Source organism: Lachancea thermotolerans (assembly GCF_000142805.1).
Source record: "Lachancea thermotolerans CBS 6340 chromosome F complete sequence".
NCBI lineage: Eukaryota > Fungi > Ascomycota > Saccharomycetes > Saccharomycetales > Saccharomycetaceae > Lachancea > Lachancea thermotolerans.
The window spans coordinates 1,089,743-1,108,452 of record NC_013082.1 but is presented as its reverse complement, the minus strand read 5'-3'; the positions used below and the strand labels follow the sequence as shown (position 1 = coordinate 1,108,452).

Genomic DNA, 18,710 nt, shown 5'->3' with positions numbered 1-18,710 from the left:
CATAAATCGAAAAGGCCCCTAGGCGTTATGTTTAACCCCTACCAGGCCCAAGGCAATGCTCCGAATCAGCAGCAAACTGGGTTCTATTCTCAGCAGCCTGGTCAATTAAACCAGCGGCCGACCACTGAGTTCGGAAATTTTCAGCAAAATATTCCCAACTCGTTTGGTAACCAGCACCCTCAGCAGCAGCAGCAGCAGAGTGCAGGTAACATGCAGAACCTAGGTTCTATGTACCAAGGTGGGAATGAGTATGCTGCACCTCCTCAGGGCTCTCTACAAAGCATGCAAACCGGATTTTCGACCAATCCAGCGCAAGGACCATATGCGGGACACCAACAGCAAGGTGGGTTTTTCCCCAATCAAAACCCTACTAGTCTCCAGCCACAGCAAACTGGGTATTACTCTCAGCAGGGCACCCCACAGATCCAGCAGCAACCTCCTCAGGTTCCATTTTATCAACAGAATCAACCACAATCTGTCTTGCAGCAACAACAAACTGGCGTTGCTTCAAATGCTTTCTCCCCTCAACCATCAGCTCCGCAACAATATCAGCAGAATAGCTTCCCTTCGCAGCCCATGCAAAATCAACCAACTACTGGGCTCTCTCAACAAACTGCGCACCCAGTCCAACCTCAACAAACAGGTTTCTTCAGCCAACCGCTTCAGCAGCAGCAACAGGCCAACGCCTACTCCCAGCAAAACCCTCAGCCTGTTCAGCCTCAGCAGACCGGTTTATTCTCCCAACCTAGCCTCCAACCACTCCAGCAACAGCCTACAGGTTTTTACTCCCAATCCAACATCCAGCAGCAAGGGAGTCAGTACGCCCAGCAAACTCCGCAGCCTCTTCAGCCTCAGCAAACAGGTTTTTACCGCCAACAGGCTCAGGAGACCATACAACCTTTGAAGCCTACCGCAACTGGTTTTGTGAACTCGTTTGCCAATAATGGGATAAACAATGATATTAAAATTCCTAACATGAGGCTTTCTTTCATTACAGCTAATGACCAGGCCAAGTTTGAGACTCTTTTTAGATCTTCAGTTCCCCTAGGATCTAACACTATTTCTGGAGACGCATGCAGGACAATCCTTATGAAATCTGGTGTTTCTCCTACACAATTGGCCAAGATCTGGACCTTGTGTGATACTAGCAGGGCTGGAGAACTTTTGTTTCCTGAGTTTGCGTTGGCTATGCACCTTGTAAACGCTGTGATTCAAGGTGACAGCGTCCCTTTTGAACTTGACACCAGGACCAAAAACGAGGTCGAGAGTTTTGTCAGTGCAATTAATACCAGCATTGCTAATGGCAGCTTTTCTGAATCTTCAAAACCAAAGACCCCTTTTGATGATCTTACTTCAGGGATCTTAAACCTACAACCCCAACCAACCGGTTCTATGCCGCAAACTAGCTTTGGAATGCCGCTGCAAGCACAAAACACTCAAGGGCTGCTGAATCCCCAGGCGACTGGCTTTATGCCTCAGACATCATTTGGCCAGTCACTGGTTTCTCAACAAACAGGTGGCAACTTACAAAGCCAATACACTGGTGGCTTCCTTCAGCCTCAATCTACCGGTTTTATGCCGCCAACATCGTTTAATCAACCACTTCAAACCCAAGCAACAGGTGGTGTGGTTTTACAACCGCAATCCACAGGCTGGGGGAATCCAGTTGTGTCTGTACCAACGGGTCAACCAATGGGGAGCGTTCCTAACAGGACTTTTGATAACCCTTCATTGTTACAGCCGCAACCAACGGGTTACCTTCCGCCCTCAAGTTTTAATCCTAGTGCCCCACTCAGTGCACAGAAAACGGGTTTTGGAAACAACGAAATTTACAGTCAATCCAACTTCGCAAGTAAGTTCTTTGTGGACAACTCTGACGTTATCACAAACGAGGAGAAATCGCTGTTCTACAAAATTTTTGATACTTATGACACTCAGAATAAGGGCCTTATGGACTCTTCCACAGCTGTTGAGGTGTTCCGTAAGTCCGGCCTTAGCAGGAGTGACCTGGAACACATTTGGAATTTGTGCGACACTAATAACAACGGCCAACTGAACAGACAAGAGTTCGCATTGGGGATGCACTTGGTTTATAGAAGATTGAGTGGTAACGACTTGCCGAATAGGTTGCCTCCCAGCCTTATCCCTTCAAGCACCCAAATTTTGAATTCTGTCAAGAACCAACTTAAGAGCAGCCCAGATGCGATCAAAAAAGCGCCTACTAAAGTGGACGGCTTCTCATTCAAGCACGACGATGATGAGATGCTACCCAGTTCACGTAATCGTAGAAGAACAATTAGCGAATCAAAAAATACCGAAAAGCAAGGGACTAGCTCCATAAGCACCGCAGGCAACCAGAAGTTACAGGTAGATGAGAGTCCCGTCCAACTATCAACCACTACAAAGAATGACTATAACCAACGCTTGAGCGGTGAACAGGCGATTGAAGATTTGAAAAGAAAACTCAACTCTCTGCCTCGCGCGATAGACTCTTCAAACAATTTGTTAACTGGCGAAACAAAAGAACTTAAGGCCCAGTTTGATAGTCTGGCGAGTAGGGTCCCTCAGATCTTGGCTGAGATTTCAGACGTCAATAACCAAATTGCGACTGCCAAAATTGAGCTTTACAGACAGAGGAATCCATCATCGTTGGTGGGCACCGGGGCCAATGGCGAAGTCACTGACGAAGATCGCAGAAAGGCCAAGAGTAAAGCATTGCTAGCTTCAAGGATGGCAGCATTGACTGGAAGACCCGTCTCTGGTACCAATGTTGACCAGCAGGAACAAAAATTCAATGAAGAGGTTTCAAAGATCAAATCAGAAAACTCCACGAATCAATCAATTATTGAAGAGATTCAATCCTCGATTTTCGAAATAGCGGCTTCTGTTAACTCTGCGTTGGTTGGGAAAGCGAACACAAACGGTAGCCAATACCAGAAGTGGGAACTCGGCGTTGGTTTAGATCCTCAAGTCAGCGCCTATATCGCAAGTACAAGACCAATATCAGTGCGTCAGACTGCAAACGTTAATCCTTCTAATGATCGCAGGTCATTCGAAAATTCAAATAACGGCTTTACGACTCCATCACAGGCGAAGGTCTCCAATACAAGGGATCGCTCAACATTCTTGAAAGAACAAGCACAGCGGAAAATGAATGAAAGGTTGGCAAAGCTAGGGTTGGGAAGTGGGAATTCTTCAAGTTCCGAGGTGCCCAAAAGTGTGGAGAGGCCAGCCCAGCTGCACACAGAACCTCAACCCATTGAGCGTGAAAATGACGAAGACGATGAAGAGGTTGAAAGGCTTGCAGAGAGACTCGAAGCGTTAAAGGCCAAGAAGAAGGCTGCTCAGGAGGCTGCTCAGCCAAAAAAGGACGTCAGCGCTCTTGCGGAAGATAGATCGGAATTTTCGCAAACAGCAGGAGCCGCGGATACGGGGGCACGCTCTGCTGCTACGCTTCCTGCTACGCTTCCCGCTATGTCTGTGAACTCTAATGGACAAGCTATTGGGGTGGCCAATAATAGTAATGCCGGTAAGCCTGAGGCGGTTGAAGCCTCAGAGGTTAGCAGTCACCAGACAAACAACCCATTCAACAGATCACTGGCTCATTCAGCTTTAAGTCCGGCTACTCAACCGGCGTCTTCCACATCAACGGGGGGAAGAAATCCGTTTTTCAAGCCTTCGCAATCGGGCGCATCCACCTTCGATGCCAAGGCAGCAGAAGCCCAAAGAAGAATCCAAAGGGGCCTAGATGATAATGATGATGACTGGTCTGATGATGAGCAGACTCATCTAGCTCCTCAGGCCCCAGCTCCTCAGGCCCCAGCTCCTCAGGCCCCAGCTCCTCAGGCCCCAGCTCCTCAGGCTCCAGTTCCTCAGGCTCCAGCTCCTCAGGCCCCGGCGGCGTCACAACCTGTTGTGCCCATTGCACCTCCTCTTCCACGAGTAGGTCAAGACGAGCCAACAACAACTGTTACTTCGCAGGTGCCCTTGAATGGTTACTCGCTTCCTCAATCTCCCAGAGAGGAAGACGAAGGCGATCACTCCGATGATCTATCCATTCCCGAGTCTGTTGATTCGTTTGACGATTTGTCCCGAAACGACCAGTTGCCTCCCTCCGGGATCCCACCTCCACCACCTTTGCCTTGATATTTAGTTGCATTATCTGTGTAATTATTCAAACTCATTTAGCAGTTACACTGGCTTCGCGAATCAATTTCTAGGCTGCTGGCTGTCATTGAAGCACTACTCAAAATCTCTTTCGAGCTCGTCCCTTACCGCCTGCCTATATTCCCAATTTTCGCCTCTCGGTTTATATACTGTATGGTCTACTTTGATAGCACGGCCTGCTACGACAGCCCCATTGAGATTGTCCACAGCAAGAATTGAAGATCGCTGATCCTCGAACTTGAGGTAACAAAAGCCTTTCGATTCCCCTGTTTCTCGATCTCTGACCAGGTTTATATCCACTGGAACGCCATATTGAGAAAATACCGTCAAGACGTCCCCCTCAGTGAGCTCTTTATTCAGCCCCCCGATATATACATAAGCCTGATCCCTGTATTCATGGTGCCAAGATGCTTTTGGTGAGAGGACACCATTTTCAAGCTCTCGAAGACTCAGATTCTGAATTGACCTGACTTGGTTCATACTCTTAGCGTTTGTAGGTGATCTCAGTCTTCGAGTACCGTTGTGATGTTCGGTTGTCTAGATTTTGTAAGGTCGTTCGTTATATCAAATAAAACTTCAATAAAATGAAGGGAGCACACCAAGCACCAAAATGACAAGTGTTTCCACAAAGCTTTCGAGGTTCAGCACCTGCGATGTCTCAGATGGCTTACTGAATAGAAACGGAGATCCTCATGGTGGCTTCTTTCCAAATCTTCAGAAGTGGTCGGGTCGATCTGAACACTCTGTTGCGGGGAAGGCTTATACAGTGCTTTTTGCACCGTGCGATGATCCGCGGGAAGAAGTAAATTACATTGATTCAGTCCCTCCGGGAAGCTTTATAGTCGTGGCGTTAACGATTCCACTACAGTTAGAATGTGCCCCTTACACTCAGATATCTCAAGCGCTTTACGGAGGGCTCATGTCAACAAGGGCACAGTATCGGAAAGCCTGTGGGAGCATCATTTTTGGACGCATAAGAGATTTGGAAGAGCACAGGGCTTTAGGCTTCCCTGTATTTAGCTATGGACTAGGAAGTTGTGCTGCTAGAATGGCCGTAAAGCCTGTTGGAGTCAACGTTCCCCTACAGATCCTGTCTCACCGTGACGAATTTCGAACTATAAATCCTGGTGACTATATTGTCGGCGACTGTCATGGAATAGTCCGAATTCCAGCAGCAGAGGATTCCGAAGAGTTGGTAAAGTATATTGAAAAATCCGTCGAGGTTGATCAATATATTGCTGACGATGTTAAAAATGGAAAGCCACTTAAACCATCACAGAAGGAAAGAAGAGCTGTGCTGAAGAACTTAACTCGTTAAGTTTAAAACATTTAGCTAAGATAGGATTAAATTATGAATGAATTATGCGCAAATGGTTGTATTCTATGGCTCCGGTAAATTGGCTACTTGTGCTTGGATTTTTTCTTAGTGGCCTCGGCTACTAGCTCTTCGAAAACCTGTGCTTCTTCTTGTTCCACTTTTGTTCTAAAAGTTTTTCTGAATACTTTACCTAGTATTATGAGCGTTTCTGCGCGCCTTACTAGAGTAGTTTTGTCGACCTTAGCATCCTCTAGTACCTTGTCGCAAACGCTCCTCAAAGTTGACATAATCTCGAATTTAGATCCATGCCAGGCCGCAGATAAAACCTTGCCCATTAAGAGCTGTTCTAATTGGGCTAACTCCTCGACAGATGGTTTCAAGATTTCCTGACCCTTATCGTCTCTCAACACTTCGTTAGATTCTGCCACAGCTTTAAGCTTTTCGAGCTCTTGCATAGTATTCTGTGCGTCCAAAGCCGCAGACACCGTTTTAAGAGTGTCCATCACAACCCCGCTTTTTGCCTTAAATGAATGGAACATTCCACCAAGGCCCCAAACCAGCTGTGATTTTAAAAATATCTGGCCTTTTTCGTAGTAGACATCGCCAATCGTGTGAAGAATGTCCAGCCCAAAGGATTCCATCTTTAGCATATTAGCTTCCTCCTCAAACTTTCGAGCGAAAGACTCTTTACAAGCTTCGTTGTACTCGCTTTCTGTCAAAATAGAAAGGCGGTCGCTCAGCAATTTGCTCAACTCCTGTATGCTCTTCTCTTTCTCGATTTTTTGTTCCTCCTCGAACGCCTCTAGCTTACTCTTTTTCTTGTCCTTTTTCTCCCCGTTCTGTGTTGACGACATGCTATCAAGACTCTCTGAAGGGGGTAAAACCTTAGCACCCCCCTGGTCCATGTTCGCAGCCTCGCTTGGAGCTGTTGTTGCATCCTTCTTCTCTTCCGAGGCCTCATTTTCGGCCTCCTTATCTTTCTCGTCTTCAGCAGAAAGTTCGCCGGTCTTCTGTAAGTTCTTCAACAGAGTAAGCTCACCAATGTATGAGGCAAAGGCATCGCCGCCAAATATCATAGAGAATTGCTCAGCGGCGTCCTCAAACCCTTCTTTGGGTACAGCTTCCTCTTTCCCAAACTTGTCGTACTTCGCACGTAAGTCATCCTTACTTAGAACCTGATATGCTTGAGAAATAGCCTGGAATCGCTCTGTGGCGGTTGGATCATTGGGGTTCTTGTCGGGATGCTCTTGCACAGACTTTTTCCTATAGGCCTTTTTTATGTCTATGGACTTTGCATCTGGGCTAACGCCTAGTAAATCATAATAGGTTGTGTCAACTACCATGATGGCATATGTTGCAATTCAATCGTTCTGGAGGCCTCTATCAAGCTCTTGTTACCGAATATTTTAAAATTAAATGTGTATCCAGATATACGAAAATACTAATATCAGCTCTAGTAGATTGGAAGACGCTGATCAGATGCGCAGAAGCCTCTTTAGAGCTTAGGTAGTTAGGCTCGAGGACTAATCCAGACAACATCAGTGAAAACCATGTGGAATTTGAAGCGCATACAGAACAGTGAGAAGCTAAAAAATTTGTTCAAACCCTGTTCTTGACATGTTTCACGAGCTCTCCTCTTGATTAGCGTCGCTCTCACCAAGATCGAAGTGCGTTGGTATTGAGAACTGGCGTGGTTCTTTGACGTTGTCCTCGTTCGTATCTTCAAGGTCGTTCATCTCGTTTTTTGAATTCTGTAGAATATCTGTCTCTCTTTCACAAATGACGTCTGATTCAACTGGCACACCATTTAATTCGCTCATGCTTTTTGGATTAGAGGGACTGACAACCCCACTTTCAGGAATGTCTTTCAAAGGTTCAGAATCTTTTTCTGAGCAAGTTGGGGAAATTTTCTGGAATTTTAGAGACCAAGTTTTCAGGACCTGGATTTCATTGGTCTTAATTGAAGTTTCAACTTTTTCAACATTTGCTATGTGAGCGGGCAATTTCCTCCCCTTAGGGCCACGAGCCCTCCTTTGCGGGCCTGAAGGTGCAGCGCTCTGACTGCTTGTTTGATTTTCTGAGCTCTGAGAGCCCCCGTCACTGCCTGTTTGCTGGCGGGCAGGCGGACGCTGGGGAGGCACCATACCTGGTGTCATACCTGGCGCCATTCCGGGAAGCCCAAAAATACCATTCAAATTGTTCGTGATGTTAGCCCGTTTTCCACTCAAGAGGGAGTTTCCGGAATCTATCTGTTTGTCTTTGGTCTTTGACGCGTCCATTAACTGCTGCTGTTTTAACATTGCTTGAAATGCGGCAATTTTGGACGAAGGCTTCTTCGGGGGAGGTCTTTTGTTTGGCCTCTGTGGTACTTGGGGAGCATCACCCTCTAAACTCTGTAATGGACGCCCCTCAATTGGCGTACCTCCATTCTTTTTTTTTTTCTCACTATCGACTGGTTCTCCATCCTTCGCAGGTGCTTTCAAATTTTCGCTTCCCTCTTCTGGCTTTCCCGCGAAACTTGGGGTGTCATACTCCTTCGAGGGACTGCTAGCATCATCTATGGCATTTTCCGGATTTTCTTTAATTATTTCTCCTGACATCTCTTTCTCATCAGTTTGGTTTTTATAGGCTTGTGCATGAGATTTTGAACGTTCGGCCTCGCTTCCAAGCTCTTCGTATACTGTCGGAGCCTGTGCTGTTTCTTGGGTTGAGCTCTGTATTGATGTATTGGTCTCACTTTTATGTTTCGCGAGCGAGGCTTGAGATGTTCCGCTACTCTGAGACTCAAGCGCACGTATCGCTTCTTTTTCAGCGCTTGTAGTACCAGCGGATTGCTCTAGATTCTGGCAGCTATCCATCGGATGCTTGGCATTCTGCTTTGGGACTTCATTAACGTTGCCTGAGCTTCCAATCCCAGACTCAAGACTTTTGGCATCCTGAATTTCGTTTGTTTCAAGATCAGGTTTACTTGTTCTACGTTCCAATCCGCTTATAGCCCCTTTGAGATCTTCATTGCAGTACTCTTCTGCGGGCAGTTCGTTTGGTTTTGCAGCCCGTAGACATTTTTTCTTCACATCAGTGGTAGCAGACAGCTCTTTAGCCAGAATAGTTGCTGATTTTTCAGTAACTGTGGCATTTTTCTCTATGCCTTTATTTGAAGGTTCAAGGTTGATCTCAGACATCTTGTCCTCATTCGGATCATCTATAGGCTCTTCCGTATGGCTTTTGTTCAGGTCTTGAGCGGAGTGCCAACTTTTCCCTTCCGCCAATGAAGTCTCTAGCTCGTTTTCGAAATTTTGTTCGTTGACCCCAGATATGTCAGAATTTGATTCCTCAACGTCGCCTTCATCAACTGTAGACGGCGTTCCATCAGGGGACGCACTCGATGTTGCTTCCTCGTCATTCCTAACCTTGTTGTGCTCGTTTTGCCCCACTGCGGTGATCAAACTACCAACTGTAGATCCCGAGGGGGTTGAAGGCACCGACTCCTCCTGCATTAAGCTATAGTCTTTCCTACCTGCTGGCTTTGAGATCATCGTCTTCATCTGCTCCAACTGATCTTGGGTTTCTTGCATTACAGTATGGAGCTGATTTTCTGTGTGTCGCCTCTGTGGTCTCGTGAGTGGAATATTAGGCACTTGGTGCAGGGCCCCTGTTGTTCGCGTTCGGATAGGGCGCTTGGTGGGGAGCGCGGGCACCGGTTGAACTGCTTCGGAGCCGAACTGCTGGGCAATTTGTTAGTTTCGAGTTACGCCAAGAAATTAGCGTCTGCGTGACATACTTTCTTCGGCCTCTCTGGTATTTTGGGAATTTCGATTTCTTCCTCGGAACCCATTTCGTACCTTAGTTAGGCGCCGTTGAGACCAATTACAAACGGGCTTTCTTACTATTCGGAAGTTCGACCTTGAACCACTCTATGTGTCTAAAGGGCAGTTGGGGGCTTGAGAATCACTTAATACTCGTTAAACGTGACAGCTGCGCGAACTCCCCTCTGCGACACCCGCTGGAAGCTTACGATCACTGACAAGCTTTATTACCGTCTAATTACGTGACGCTGCCGCTGCGTCATTCTTACTAGCTTTTATTAAGCCACTCGTGTTCACACTATAAACCGTAGATACACTTTACTCAAGCCGCGTAGTTCAGACGGAAAATGTCGTTGAAAACGTAATACGAATTGCCCTCTGGCATTAGATGGAACACTTGGGAGAATCTCTGAGGGTTCTGTTCCTCGTCGATTAGCAACTCGCCGGTAATCATCACGAGAACGTCATTGTTAGGAGATGCAGGTTGCGCGTCCAGAGTGCTGATTCTATGAGCGACTTTCTGGAAAGGTAGCGATACCAGTTTCTCCACGATATCCTTAGCACCCTGAAGTTGGGTGGTTTCAAATGTCAACATGGACTGTTCGCGGTACAAGTTGCCCAACTGAGTTCTGTCAGTGTCGAACTGGTTGTAGTAAAATTCTGTGAATTGCTGGGCTAGTGTGTTGAAGTCGACAGACATCTTTTGGCGGCTTTAGTTCGGAGTTGGCGGAGAGCTTAAAGTTTTGTGATCACTTGCAGAGGGGTAATTAAAACACTCTACTGGTCAATAACAGCTCTTTTCGAAAATTTTCGACATTTACCCATTATTTCGTTTCCGGGTAGCATTGAGGACAATACCAACGAAATTCATGTAACCTTTACAGCTAACTGGAGAAGGCAATCTCAAGTTAAAGGGAAGATACTGCCAGCTAGCTTAAATTGATTGCTTTCAGGACACATTAATTGGCCTGAAAGATGTTAGGCAAGAGTTCGCCTTTCAAAAAGTTTGGACACAGCAGAGGAGGCTCAACAGAAGAGCAGCATTCGAGGCTTTTGCATCGGAGAACAGCATCCGCTGGAAGCCAGCAACCTCCCGTCTCCGGTCACACAAGAAATGCATCGCGCTCTTCCAACACATCAGTTAACTCTAACTTTCTTGCGGAGCAATATGAACGTGACAGAAGGGCAATTCTAAACAGCTGCTTCGGTCCGGAGGAGGCAACGGGCCATGCGCAAGCCAAGACATACATTACCCATGTGAGAATTATTGAGGACTCGCGTTTTCCTAGTTCAAAACCTCCCAGAGGTTCATCGCTCGCCAACAAGAAGAAAAGGGTGCTTTTAGTGAGTTCGCTCACAGACGGGGGAGGTATGCAGCTCCACAAGGCTCGCGAAAACAACAATGGCAGCTTTCAAATTGGACGAACCTGGGCACTCAAAGAGCTCTCTTGCATCGAAGCTGATACTGATCAATCTGAAGGATTTTTGCTTACTATGGGCAAACGATACTACTGGGAGACTAACTCAGCTAAGGAAAGGACTGTATTTATCCGGACTCTAGTCAAAGTATTTATGGAAGATACTGGTGGCCATGTTCCTCGACTTGTTAATTGGGATCTATCCATGTTCTATCTCGACGAAAGCAGCTACCACAAAGCGTTGATTCCCTCCGCCAGTGCTCAAGCGCAATCTACAAAATCAGCAACCCAAAACAGCCGAGTTGTTTCTGGGCAAAGCTTAAACCCTGCAGCTCCTATAAAGCCAGTAAAACTTCCCCCGATTTCTACCTCTCGCGCTCCTGCCGACCGCCAGCAAAATCAAAACCTTAGCTCGATCGGCAATGCGTCACCAGAGCCACAAAAGAAAGACACAGCATCAAAGAAGTCGGACCAGGTACCATTAACGCCGCATGCTTCATCGACTTCTAACGCGAGGCACTCCAAGCCATTGGAGAAATCGCCTTATTCCCCCTCAAAACGCACCGTCCAAGACCTTGCGACCTCTGAGGCCGATTCGCCTCTTAAACACTCGAGCGAAGTGGGCTCTACCAGCGTTCAGCATGTTCGTTCAAATGAGGAGCTAAGATCCCAGACATCTGACGCCTCCAATTTCCTTTCAGAATTAAATTCTGTGCTCACAGCACCAACTCTTGACTTGGAGTCAGCGAAAGTTAGCACGGCATCTCACTCAACGCAAGAAAAAAATGTTGCAGCATCAGGCGTGGCAGGATCCTCGAGCGAGCTCTCACAGTCACTAAGATCAACCGCTACGGCCGCACCTGTCCATGCTGCCGCTTCAATACAAAACGAGGAGCTCAGAAGAGACGGTTCATCAGATAATTCTTTTGAACAAAATGAAAGAGTTATGGTAGAAGGCTCTTCGCAGATTAAAAAAGCACAACCAGTTATGTCCGATGAAAGTGACTTGAATGATCTTAGGGATGAAGACTTCACAGAGCTTTACCAGTCTGCTTCTTCTCATGAAGATAAGGGATATCAAGATTCAAAAAGAGAAAATGAAGAAACCCATGACCTATCATTTGAAAAAGGTGATGAGGCTCGGTATAGCCAAAATTTTGACAGCGAAAAATCTACTTCTCACGCATATCATGAGGTCACAACGATTAGAGAGGAGCCACCCGCCATTTCTTCATATAATGAAAATGCAACTGAGCCGACTGAAATGCGAAAAGTTCGCACTGACGCTGAAAACCAAGCGATAATGGACATATTAGACGACATAAACTGGAGTATTGATGATGACTCATCAGAGCTTTTATACAAGCTTAATAATAAGCTAGCAGAGACCGAGTACAACCTTAACCGGGAACTTTCCTCTCTTTCACGGTATAGCGCAAATTTCTCATCGTGTCAAGATCAAGTTTTTCGAAAATGTGAGCAGCTGGATCCCACGCTATCTTTCTTTGTTATGGAACTGTCAACCGTTTCCCGAGACATTGAGTACGTGGAAAATCAATCAAATGGTCTTCAAGTTGAAAGTGCCAACAAAAAGTTGTTATGGAAGGAGCTTTCTGACGTTTTGAGCTCCGTGTCAGTCGACGAATCAACGCTCAACAAGCTCATCGCTTTACCTCTGACTGAACGGAACCTTGCAATGGTGGAGGGGCTGTTACGTTCATTGCATACTGCTTTGAAAGCTATAAGAGGAGACGAAGACGAAGAGAGGCTTAACTTGGGGACTATGAGGGCTTTAAAAGAAAGACGGCAAGCGTACGATAAGGTGACTGGGATGTTCATGAAACGCGTTGCTGATGAAACAGATAAAAAATTCAGAAATCTCCACCATGAAGGTCTTTCCAACGAACAATTAGCCAATGCCTTTTCCAGGCTATTAATGTTCTCTTCCCTAGTGCTTTTTTGCAAGGATACTTCTCTCGAGACCTATTCGAATATAATTGAGGCTTCTGTACATGAAATGGAAGATCTTCTTGAGAAACGATTCAATCCATTGTCAGAATCCCTAAAGCTGCACATCCGTGCCAATTTACAGGCCTCTTTTTTTGTTGGTAAACCCTCTGATCGAGAAGCGGCCGCGCGATTCGAAAACAATGAAACAACAAAACAGTTTTTACCCCAAGAACCAACGAATTCTGGAAAAGTTGATGAGCTGGTCTCTTCTTTGCTTGTTCTGGAGAATCTATGTATCACATACCAAAATTTTGTGGGAGCATTTTTTCATATCGGGGATAGCATCGGTTTCGAAGAGTACACTTCTGCATCTCCAGACCCTAATGACCGGATCCAGCCTTTGGCTTCTATTTTGCCAGTCGAATCGGATCGTCAATCAGCAGCCCTAAAAACACACCTTGTCACAAGAGTGTTCCAATCCGTGTTCAATAATTTTTTTGATGATATTCTCCTCACTATTGGATCTCAGGGCTCGCTTTTACTGACCCTTTGTGTATTCATGGAGAACGAAGCTGCTCGTCTGAAAGCTTCCAATCAAGAATTTTTGTTATCGACACTTGAAAAGCTGTTCGGCAAATTTGCTCAAGAGTGGCAGGAGTACGTTGATAGCCAGGCGGGGGCCGCGGAGAGAGCAGTTTTTGAAAAAGGAAGTAAATCGGTTTCTCCATATGCTCTTGGATTCGGGATTTTTGTTGGTTTGATGGAAGACGAAATGCATTACCTGGCCAAGCTTCTAAAGTCATCCCCTGAACGTTTCACAGAGTCGCGAAAACTACTCAATGCGTCTTATGCTCAGCTGGGCAATTCATTGGTCAAATTTTTGCGAAAGGGCTTGGATGGCTCCGCACAAAACGGCATGATCAGTTCTACAAGAAGTTCAGGTAGCAATGCCGAATGTGTTTCTCTGCTTTTCAACTCAAACTGGCTCATCGAGGTGCTGCCGACATTCGGAAACGAGGCCTTTGTAGACTGCTTTCAAGGTGTCAAAGAAATTTTCGATACCGAAAAAGAAAGATATGCTGAGAGCCTGTTACGCACCACTATGAGCCACTTGTACAGTTTCGTTGAGGGCGCATACGCGCTCACTGATACTTCAAAGATTCGTTCCGTCAACCCTTCTCAATGGGCAGCTTATAGCCAGCAAAACCTAAGCAAGATCCTTGAAAGGTATACCTCTCAAGAGATTACTACCCTTATTGATAAGCTCTTTGACTACGTGAGCAGAGATTTCCAGAGAAATGGAGACAGTTTCATCACTGGTAGGCTTTGTGATAAGTTGTGGTCTTGTATTCAAGGCCAAACTGTCTCTCTATATCTGAAACTTTACACATTGATAGACAAGCACTATAAGGGCACGTCAGTGAGGTTTACTAAAAATGAGATAATAACAGCCTTTAACAAATACAAAGCCACCTAGTAGTATGTCTATCTACGGTTTTTTTTAATTTTTGGGATGGCGAGAGGGGCTTCATAACGTTTTATCGATCATGGCGCCCAAAGAATGAGCTGTCTCATCCCTAATCTATGTGCGATGTTATTTCCGTTTGTCGTGATATAATGATAAAGTCATCTCAGATGCGCGTTCTGTGTATATTTTGTTCGGGCGCGAAAGCACTCGAAAACGTGAAGAATCGTCGGAGGAGTTAGGTTGAGAGTCATGGGAAATGAAACCGGCGAGGACTCGAGCGATGATGAGCTAGAGACGTTGCTTGGTAGGAGTTGCAATAGAACTGTGGAGCAGACAATTACGCGAAAGAGCTTACCACAGCAAAGGGATCTTTTGGGGCGAGTTCTTCCAAACCAAAAACCATATTATGAAGAAATCCATACCAAGGTTAGTTTTGGACCCACTCACCACGACCTGAACACCGGCAATTTAGGCACTTATATCTACCCTACAAATTACGAGGTCCGTGAGTATCAGTTCCAGATCGTCAAAAAAGCACTGTACGAAAACCTTATATGCGCTATCCCTACAGGTACTGGTAAGACCTTTATAGCCAGCACAGTAATGCTGAACTTTTACAGATGGACGAAGAATGCGAAGATCATCTTCACAGCCCCGACACGACCGCTAGTTGCACAACAAATCAAGGCGTGTCTGGGGGTCACGGGAATTCCACACGATGATACGGCAATCCTTCTAGACAAGTCTCGGAAAAACAGAGGTGATATTTGGTCCTCCAAAAGGGTCTTTTTCACTACGCCCCAGGTTGTTGAAAATGATCTAAAGAGAGGCGTTTTGAATCCTAAAGATGTCGCCTGTCTGGTTATAGACGAAGCGCATAGGGCTAGGGGGGCTTACTCTTATGTTGAACTCAGCAAATTTATGGATCGGTTCAACACATCTTATAGAATTCTCGCTCTTACAGCGACTCCAGCGACTGACCTTGAAGGTGTTCAGGAAGTGGTAAACAATCTGAATATTTCGCGCATCGAGCTCCGAACTGAGGAGGATGCAGACGTTGCAAGGTACATGAAGGTGCGCGACAAAGAACAAGTTGAAGTGGGCTTGCTGCCCGAGATTGAAGATATAATAGAACAGTTGGGAATAGCTGTTACGCCTGTTCTTAAGGAGGCTGTGGAACTTGGGATATATGATGACTGCCCTCCGTCACAGATAAATGCGTTCGTTGCCCTTCAAAAGAGTCAAAAGATAATTGCTAACCCTACAATACCTGAAGGCGTAAAATGGAAAAACTTCTTTATTCTACAGCTTTTGGGCAATGTCGGGCATATGCTCAGAAGATTGAAAATATACGGGATACGATGTTTCTACACCTATTTTGAAAACAAATACAAAGAATTTACCACGAAATATGGAATGGGGAAATCTACAAATAAAACGGCAGCTTCATTCTTCTACAGTCCGATTTTGAAGAGAATGATGGAAAGCTGTCAAAAGCTTTTGCAAGATCCTGGTTTTTTGGGGCATGAGAAACTGCACCGCGCCAGGGAAGAGCTTATTGAGTTTTTTCAAGACTGTCAACCTACTTCTCGAGTTATCATTTTCACAGAGCTTCGGGAATCTGCTTTAGAAATTGTGAAGTGCATCGACATGCTGGGCACAAGCACTTTACGCCCTCACATATTTATCGGGCAGGCCCGAGGTAAAGAGGGGTTTGATGATGGAGAATACGCTATGAAACATAAGCCGAAAGGAAGAAAAAAGGCAGACAGACTAAAGCGTTTGGAGCAAGAGCAACTTCTTGAAGAGGAAAAGAAGAAGGAAAAAGAGCGCAAGCGACTTGATAGGGCCGCAAGCAGAACCGGTACATCTGAGGAGGCACAAGTTTCTGGAATGAACCAAAAGCAACAGAAAGAGGTCCTTCGTAAGTTCAAGGATGGTACTTACAACATACTTGTTTGCACATCCATTGGTGAAGAAGGCTTGGACATCGGCGAAGTTGATCTCATAATATGTTATGATGCAACGAGCAGCCCTATAAAGAATATACAACGAATGGGCCGTACGGGCAGAAAGAGGGATGGTAAGATTGTACTATTACTTAGCGGGAACGAAAGTAAGAAGTTTGCTCAGGCCATGGAAGATTACTCAGAGCTGCAAAGAATAGTGAGCCGCGACACTCTTGAGTATCGGCAGTCAGACAGAATTATCCCCAAAGAAATTGAACCCGTTTGCGAGAAGAAGTTCATCATGATAGGCGAGGAGGGTGATGAGCTTAATAATATTGATGACTCTGATGACGTTATTCGATTTGCTACTCAGGCCATGCTTGGAAAGCTCAAGTCGAAAAAGGACAAAAAACCGAAGAAAGGGAAAGCTGGCAAAAGAGAGAAGCAGGCAGGCAAGACTTTTTTTATGCCTGATAACGTCGATGCAGGTATTGTCTCTGCTAGCACTATGGTTAACAAATTCTCAATCGACTCAGCAGGGAACAAAGTTGAAGTCTTGAAGAAGGAGCCGCAAACTGATTTAAGGTTTCCGGTGCTTGATGATATAGCTCTTGACTCATCTGAATCTTCCCCTGTCAAATCAGAAGTTGGTTTATCAAGCCAACAGCTTTCTTCAATGCAAGTGAGCTCTCTTTTAACTCGCTATAAAAATACTGCAGACACCGATATTACCTCAGGTTTCCCAGAATCTCCTCCTTCTTTGCAGAAGAGACCTCTTGAGTCTACGACACCGGCTAGTTCATCTGATGAGGGCCTTCCTCCCGTTAAGGCTGCTAAAACACGCCTGCCATCATTCTCTGATGAAGGGGCATATGACTCTCAGATTCCGCTAACTGCCAAAAGTCAGGAAAGTGCAGTTGATGCCGAAGAGCGCGTGCATAAAAACAGATTTAACAAGCTGGACGGACTTCTAAGTTCACAAGAAAGAAGATATTTTGAGGAAAATTACTCGGCGCTGTGCGGGGTCTGTATAGAGCCCACTCCCCACTTTCATGAGCACACTAGGATTGGTCTGGTGCCGCATTCAGACAAAGCGGATCGCCTTATTAGAACCTTCCAAAATATGAACGCAAACACAAAAGACAGTATAGCTGACATGAGCAGGCATAAAGCATACGCTTCCAGACTTGAACAGGCAGCTGGCAAAGACATTAGGGAGACTACATCTCTAGGTTCACCTTCGATCATTGTACAAGATGATGAGATACAACATGTTATCGAAAAACCCCGGGATTCCAGCGACGTGCCTAAAGTTTCGCAAAATCGATATCCCGGGGCAGATGCTGACCTCGCCGATCTGCTGGATTCAGATTTCTCTGACATATAGACGAGTATAGGAAATATGCCACGTGATGTCGTACATAAATGGGTGTGCGAAAAAATTGGTCTACGCTACTTAAAATGGAAATAAATGAAGACACAAGCTGCCTTGGAAAAAGCAGGGTATATAAAGGACGTTTGATCATCCGTTCTCGACCTTTTTCGATATTTTTGAAGGTTTTAATAAACCATCCTTATGCACGGGAAATACGCATATCAGTGAGGATTCGTCCGAGATTGTGTTATTGCTGGTTGAAATTTACATTTAACCTGACCCGCTCCTCATAGTTTTAAGTGTCCTACTCTACACTGTAGCTATGTAGGGAATTTTTGGAATATCATCATTTTGCAATGTTGCAAGTTTCGTCCCATCATTCCAAAACTTGTTTGTAGTGGGAGTGAGTTCACCTCACGGGGCTTGGATTATGGCGGCGAGCACTCGCAAAGTTCTATAGCAAGGTTCAAAGGTGCATTAAACTACGGCACCATTATTTATTGGCCGGGTAACAATAGCTAGCTTTAAATTTTAGTAACAAGATGGCGATGAGCACCAGAAATATCATAATCGGTGGAACTCTACGTAAACAAGAGAATATCCATCCCTCACCATGTTTAGAAAGTAAGTCAGCCTTCGAAGAGGAAGCTCTGCTCTTTACATTCTTTATACTAACGTCGCTAATGGGTTCTCGAGAGAAGACGTGCATTCAAGATCGAACGTAAAATCTTCCGTTCAGCGTACTCTCAAGACCAAACTTGTTTCACAGTTTCCAAAACTAGAAGAGGTCATTGACGAGCTAGTTCCTAAAAAGAGCCACGTTGAGCTCATTAAGTGCGAAGATAAGATTCAGCTGTACGCTGTTGACGGTGAGGTGTGTTTCTTTCAAAAGTTTGATGAGCTAATTCCAACTTTGAAGCTGGTTCACAAGTTCCCTGAAGCATTCCCAACGGTTCAGGTGGATCGTGGTGCTATCAAGTTTGTACTGTCCGGTGCCAACATCATGTGTCCAGGTCTCACATCGCCGGGCGCGCAGCTGCCAGAGGCACCAGGGCTCGAAAAAGATGCATTGGTGATTGTTAAGGCAGAAAACAAGGAAAGCGCGCTAGCAGTCGGGAGGCTCCTCATGAGCACAGAGGATATCAAATCTATCAATAAAGGTCACGGAGTTGAAATGATTCACCATTTGGGCGATCCTTTGTGGACCTTTTCTGTCGAATGATTTATAGCATGAGTCCGTGTCGCAATGATTTGTATAA

General features: G+C 45.6%; 9 protein-coding genes and 1 non-coding gene across 10 annotated transcripts; 6 read left to right on the top strand and 4 right to left on the bottom strand.

Annotated features, from left to right (window-relative positions):
- Positions 1-27: 27 nt before the first annotated feature.
- Positions 28-4,146, top strand: PAN1 (actin cytoskeleton-regulatory complex protein PAN1; the record flags this gene model as incomplete). Its single annotated transcript, XM_002554728.1, has 1 exon — positions 28-4,146. The coding sequence occupies one exon, from the start codon at positions 28-30 to the stop codon at positions 4,144-4,146; it is 4,119 nt and encodes a 1,372-aa protein (XP_002554774.1).
- A 96-nt stretch (positions 4,147-4,242) lies between these two features.
- IST3 (U2 snRNP complex subunit IST3) lies at positions 4,243-4,647 on the bottom strand (the record flags this gene model as incomplete). The annotated part of the gene is made up of 1 exon (XM_002554727.1): positions 4,243-4,647. The coding sequence occupies one exon, from the start codon at positions 4,645-4,647 to the stop codon at positions 4,243-4,245; it is 405 nt and encodes a 134-aa protein (XP_002554773.1).
- Positions 4,648-4,777: 130 nt separating this feature from the next.
- On the top strand, positions 4,778-5,485 carry KLTH0F13420g (bifunctional 4-hydroxy-4-methyl-2-oxoglutarate aldolase/oxaloacetate decarboxylase; the record flags this gene model as incomplete). The annotated part of the gene is made up of 1 exon (XM_002554726.1): positions 4,778-5,485. One exon carries the CDS (start codon positions 4,778-4,780, stop codon positions 5,483-5,485), a length of 708 nt encoding a protein of 235 aa, XP_002554772.1.
- Positions 5,486-5,568: 83 nt separating this feature from the next.
- DJP1 (Djp1p) lies at positions 5,569-6,828 on the bottom strand (the record flags this gene model as incomplete). The annotated part of the gene is made up of 1 exon (XM_002554725.1): positions 5,569-6,828. The coding sequence occupies one exon, from the start codon at positions 6,826-6,828 to the stop codon at positions 5,569-5,571; it is 1,260 nt and encodes a 419-aa protein (XP_002554771.1).
- Positions 6,829-7,107: 279 nt separating this feature from the next.
- AIM21 (Aim21p) lies at positions 7,108-9,060 on the bottom strand (the record flags this gene model as incomplete). Its single annotated transcript, XM_002554724.1, has 1 exon — positions 7,108-9,060. The coding sequence occupies one exon, from the start codon at positions 9,058-9,060 to the stop codon at positions 7,108-7,110; it is 1,953 nt and encodes a 650-aa protein (XP_002554770.1).
- Positions 9,061-9,613: 553 nt separating this feature from the next.
- On the bottom strand, positions 9,614-9,991 carry NTF2 (Ran GTPase-binding protein NTF2; the record flags this gene model as incomplete). The annotated part of the gene is made up of 1 exon (XM_002554723.1): positions 9,614-9,991. The coding sequence occupies one exon, from the start codon at positions 9,989-9,991 to the stop codon at positions 9,614-9,616; it is 378 nt and encodes a 125-aa protein (XP_002554769.1).
- A 275-nt stretch (positions 9,992-10,266) lies between these two features.
- SEC3 (GTP-Rho binding exocyst subunit SEC3) lies at positions 10,267-14,136 on the top strand (the record flags this gene model as incomplete). The annotated part of the gene is made up of 1 exon (XM_002554722.1): positions 10,267-14,136. One exon carries the CDS (start codon positions 10,267-10,269, stop codon positions 14,134-14,136), a length of 3,870 nt encoding a protein of 1,289 aa, XP_002554768.1.
- Positions 14,137-14,376: 240 nt separating this feature from the next.
- On the top strand, positions 14,377-17,463 carry MPH1 (3'-5' DNA helicase; the record flags this gene model as incomplete). Its single annotated transcript, XM_002554721.1, has 1 exon — positions 14,377-17,463. The coding sequence occupies one exon, from the start codon at positions 14,377-14,379 to the stop codon at positions 17,461-17,463; it is 3,087 nt and encodes a 1,028-aa protein (XP_002554767.1).
- Positions 17,464-17,646: 183 nt separating this feature from the next.
- Positions 17,647-17,792, top strand: SNR14. Its single transcript, XR_002432206.1, has one exon. It is a non-coding gene; the product is annotated as a U4 RNA (small nuclear RNA).
- A 272-nt stretch (positions 17,793-18,064) lies between these two features.
- TMA20 (translation machinery-associated protein 20) lies at positions 18,065-18,673 on the top strand (the record flags this gene model as incomplete). Its single annotated transcript, XM_002554720.1, has 2 exons — positions 18,065-18,075; positions 18,148-18,673. 2 exons carry the CDS (start codon positions 18,065-18,067, stop codon positions 18,671-18,673), a joined length of 537 nt encoding a protein of 178 aa, XP_002554766.1.
- Between the last annotated feature and the right edge of the window lie 37 nt (positions 18,674-18,710).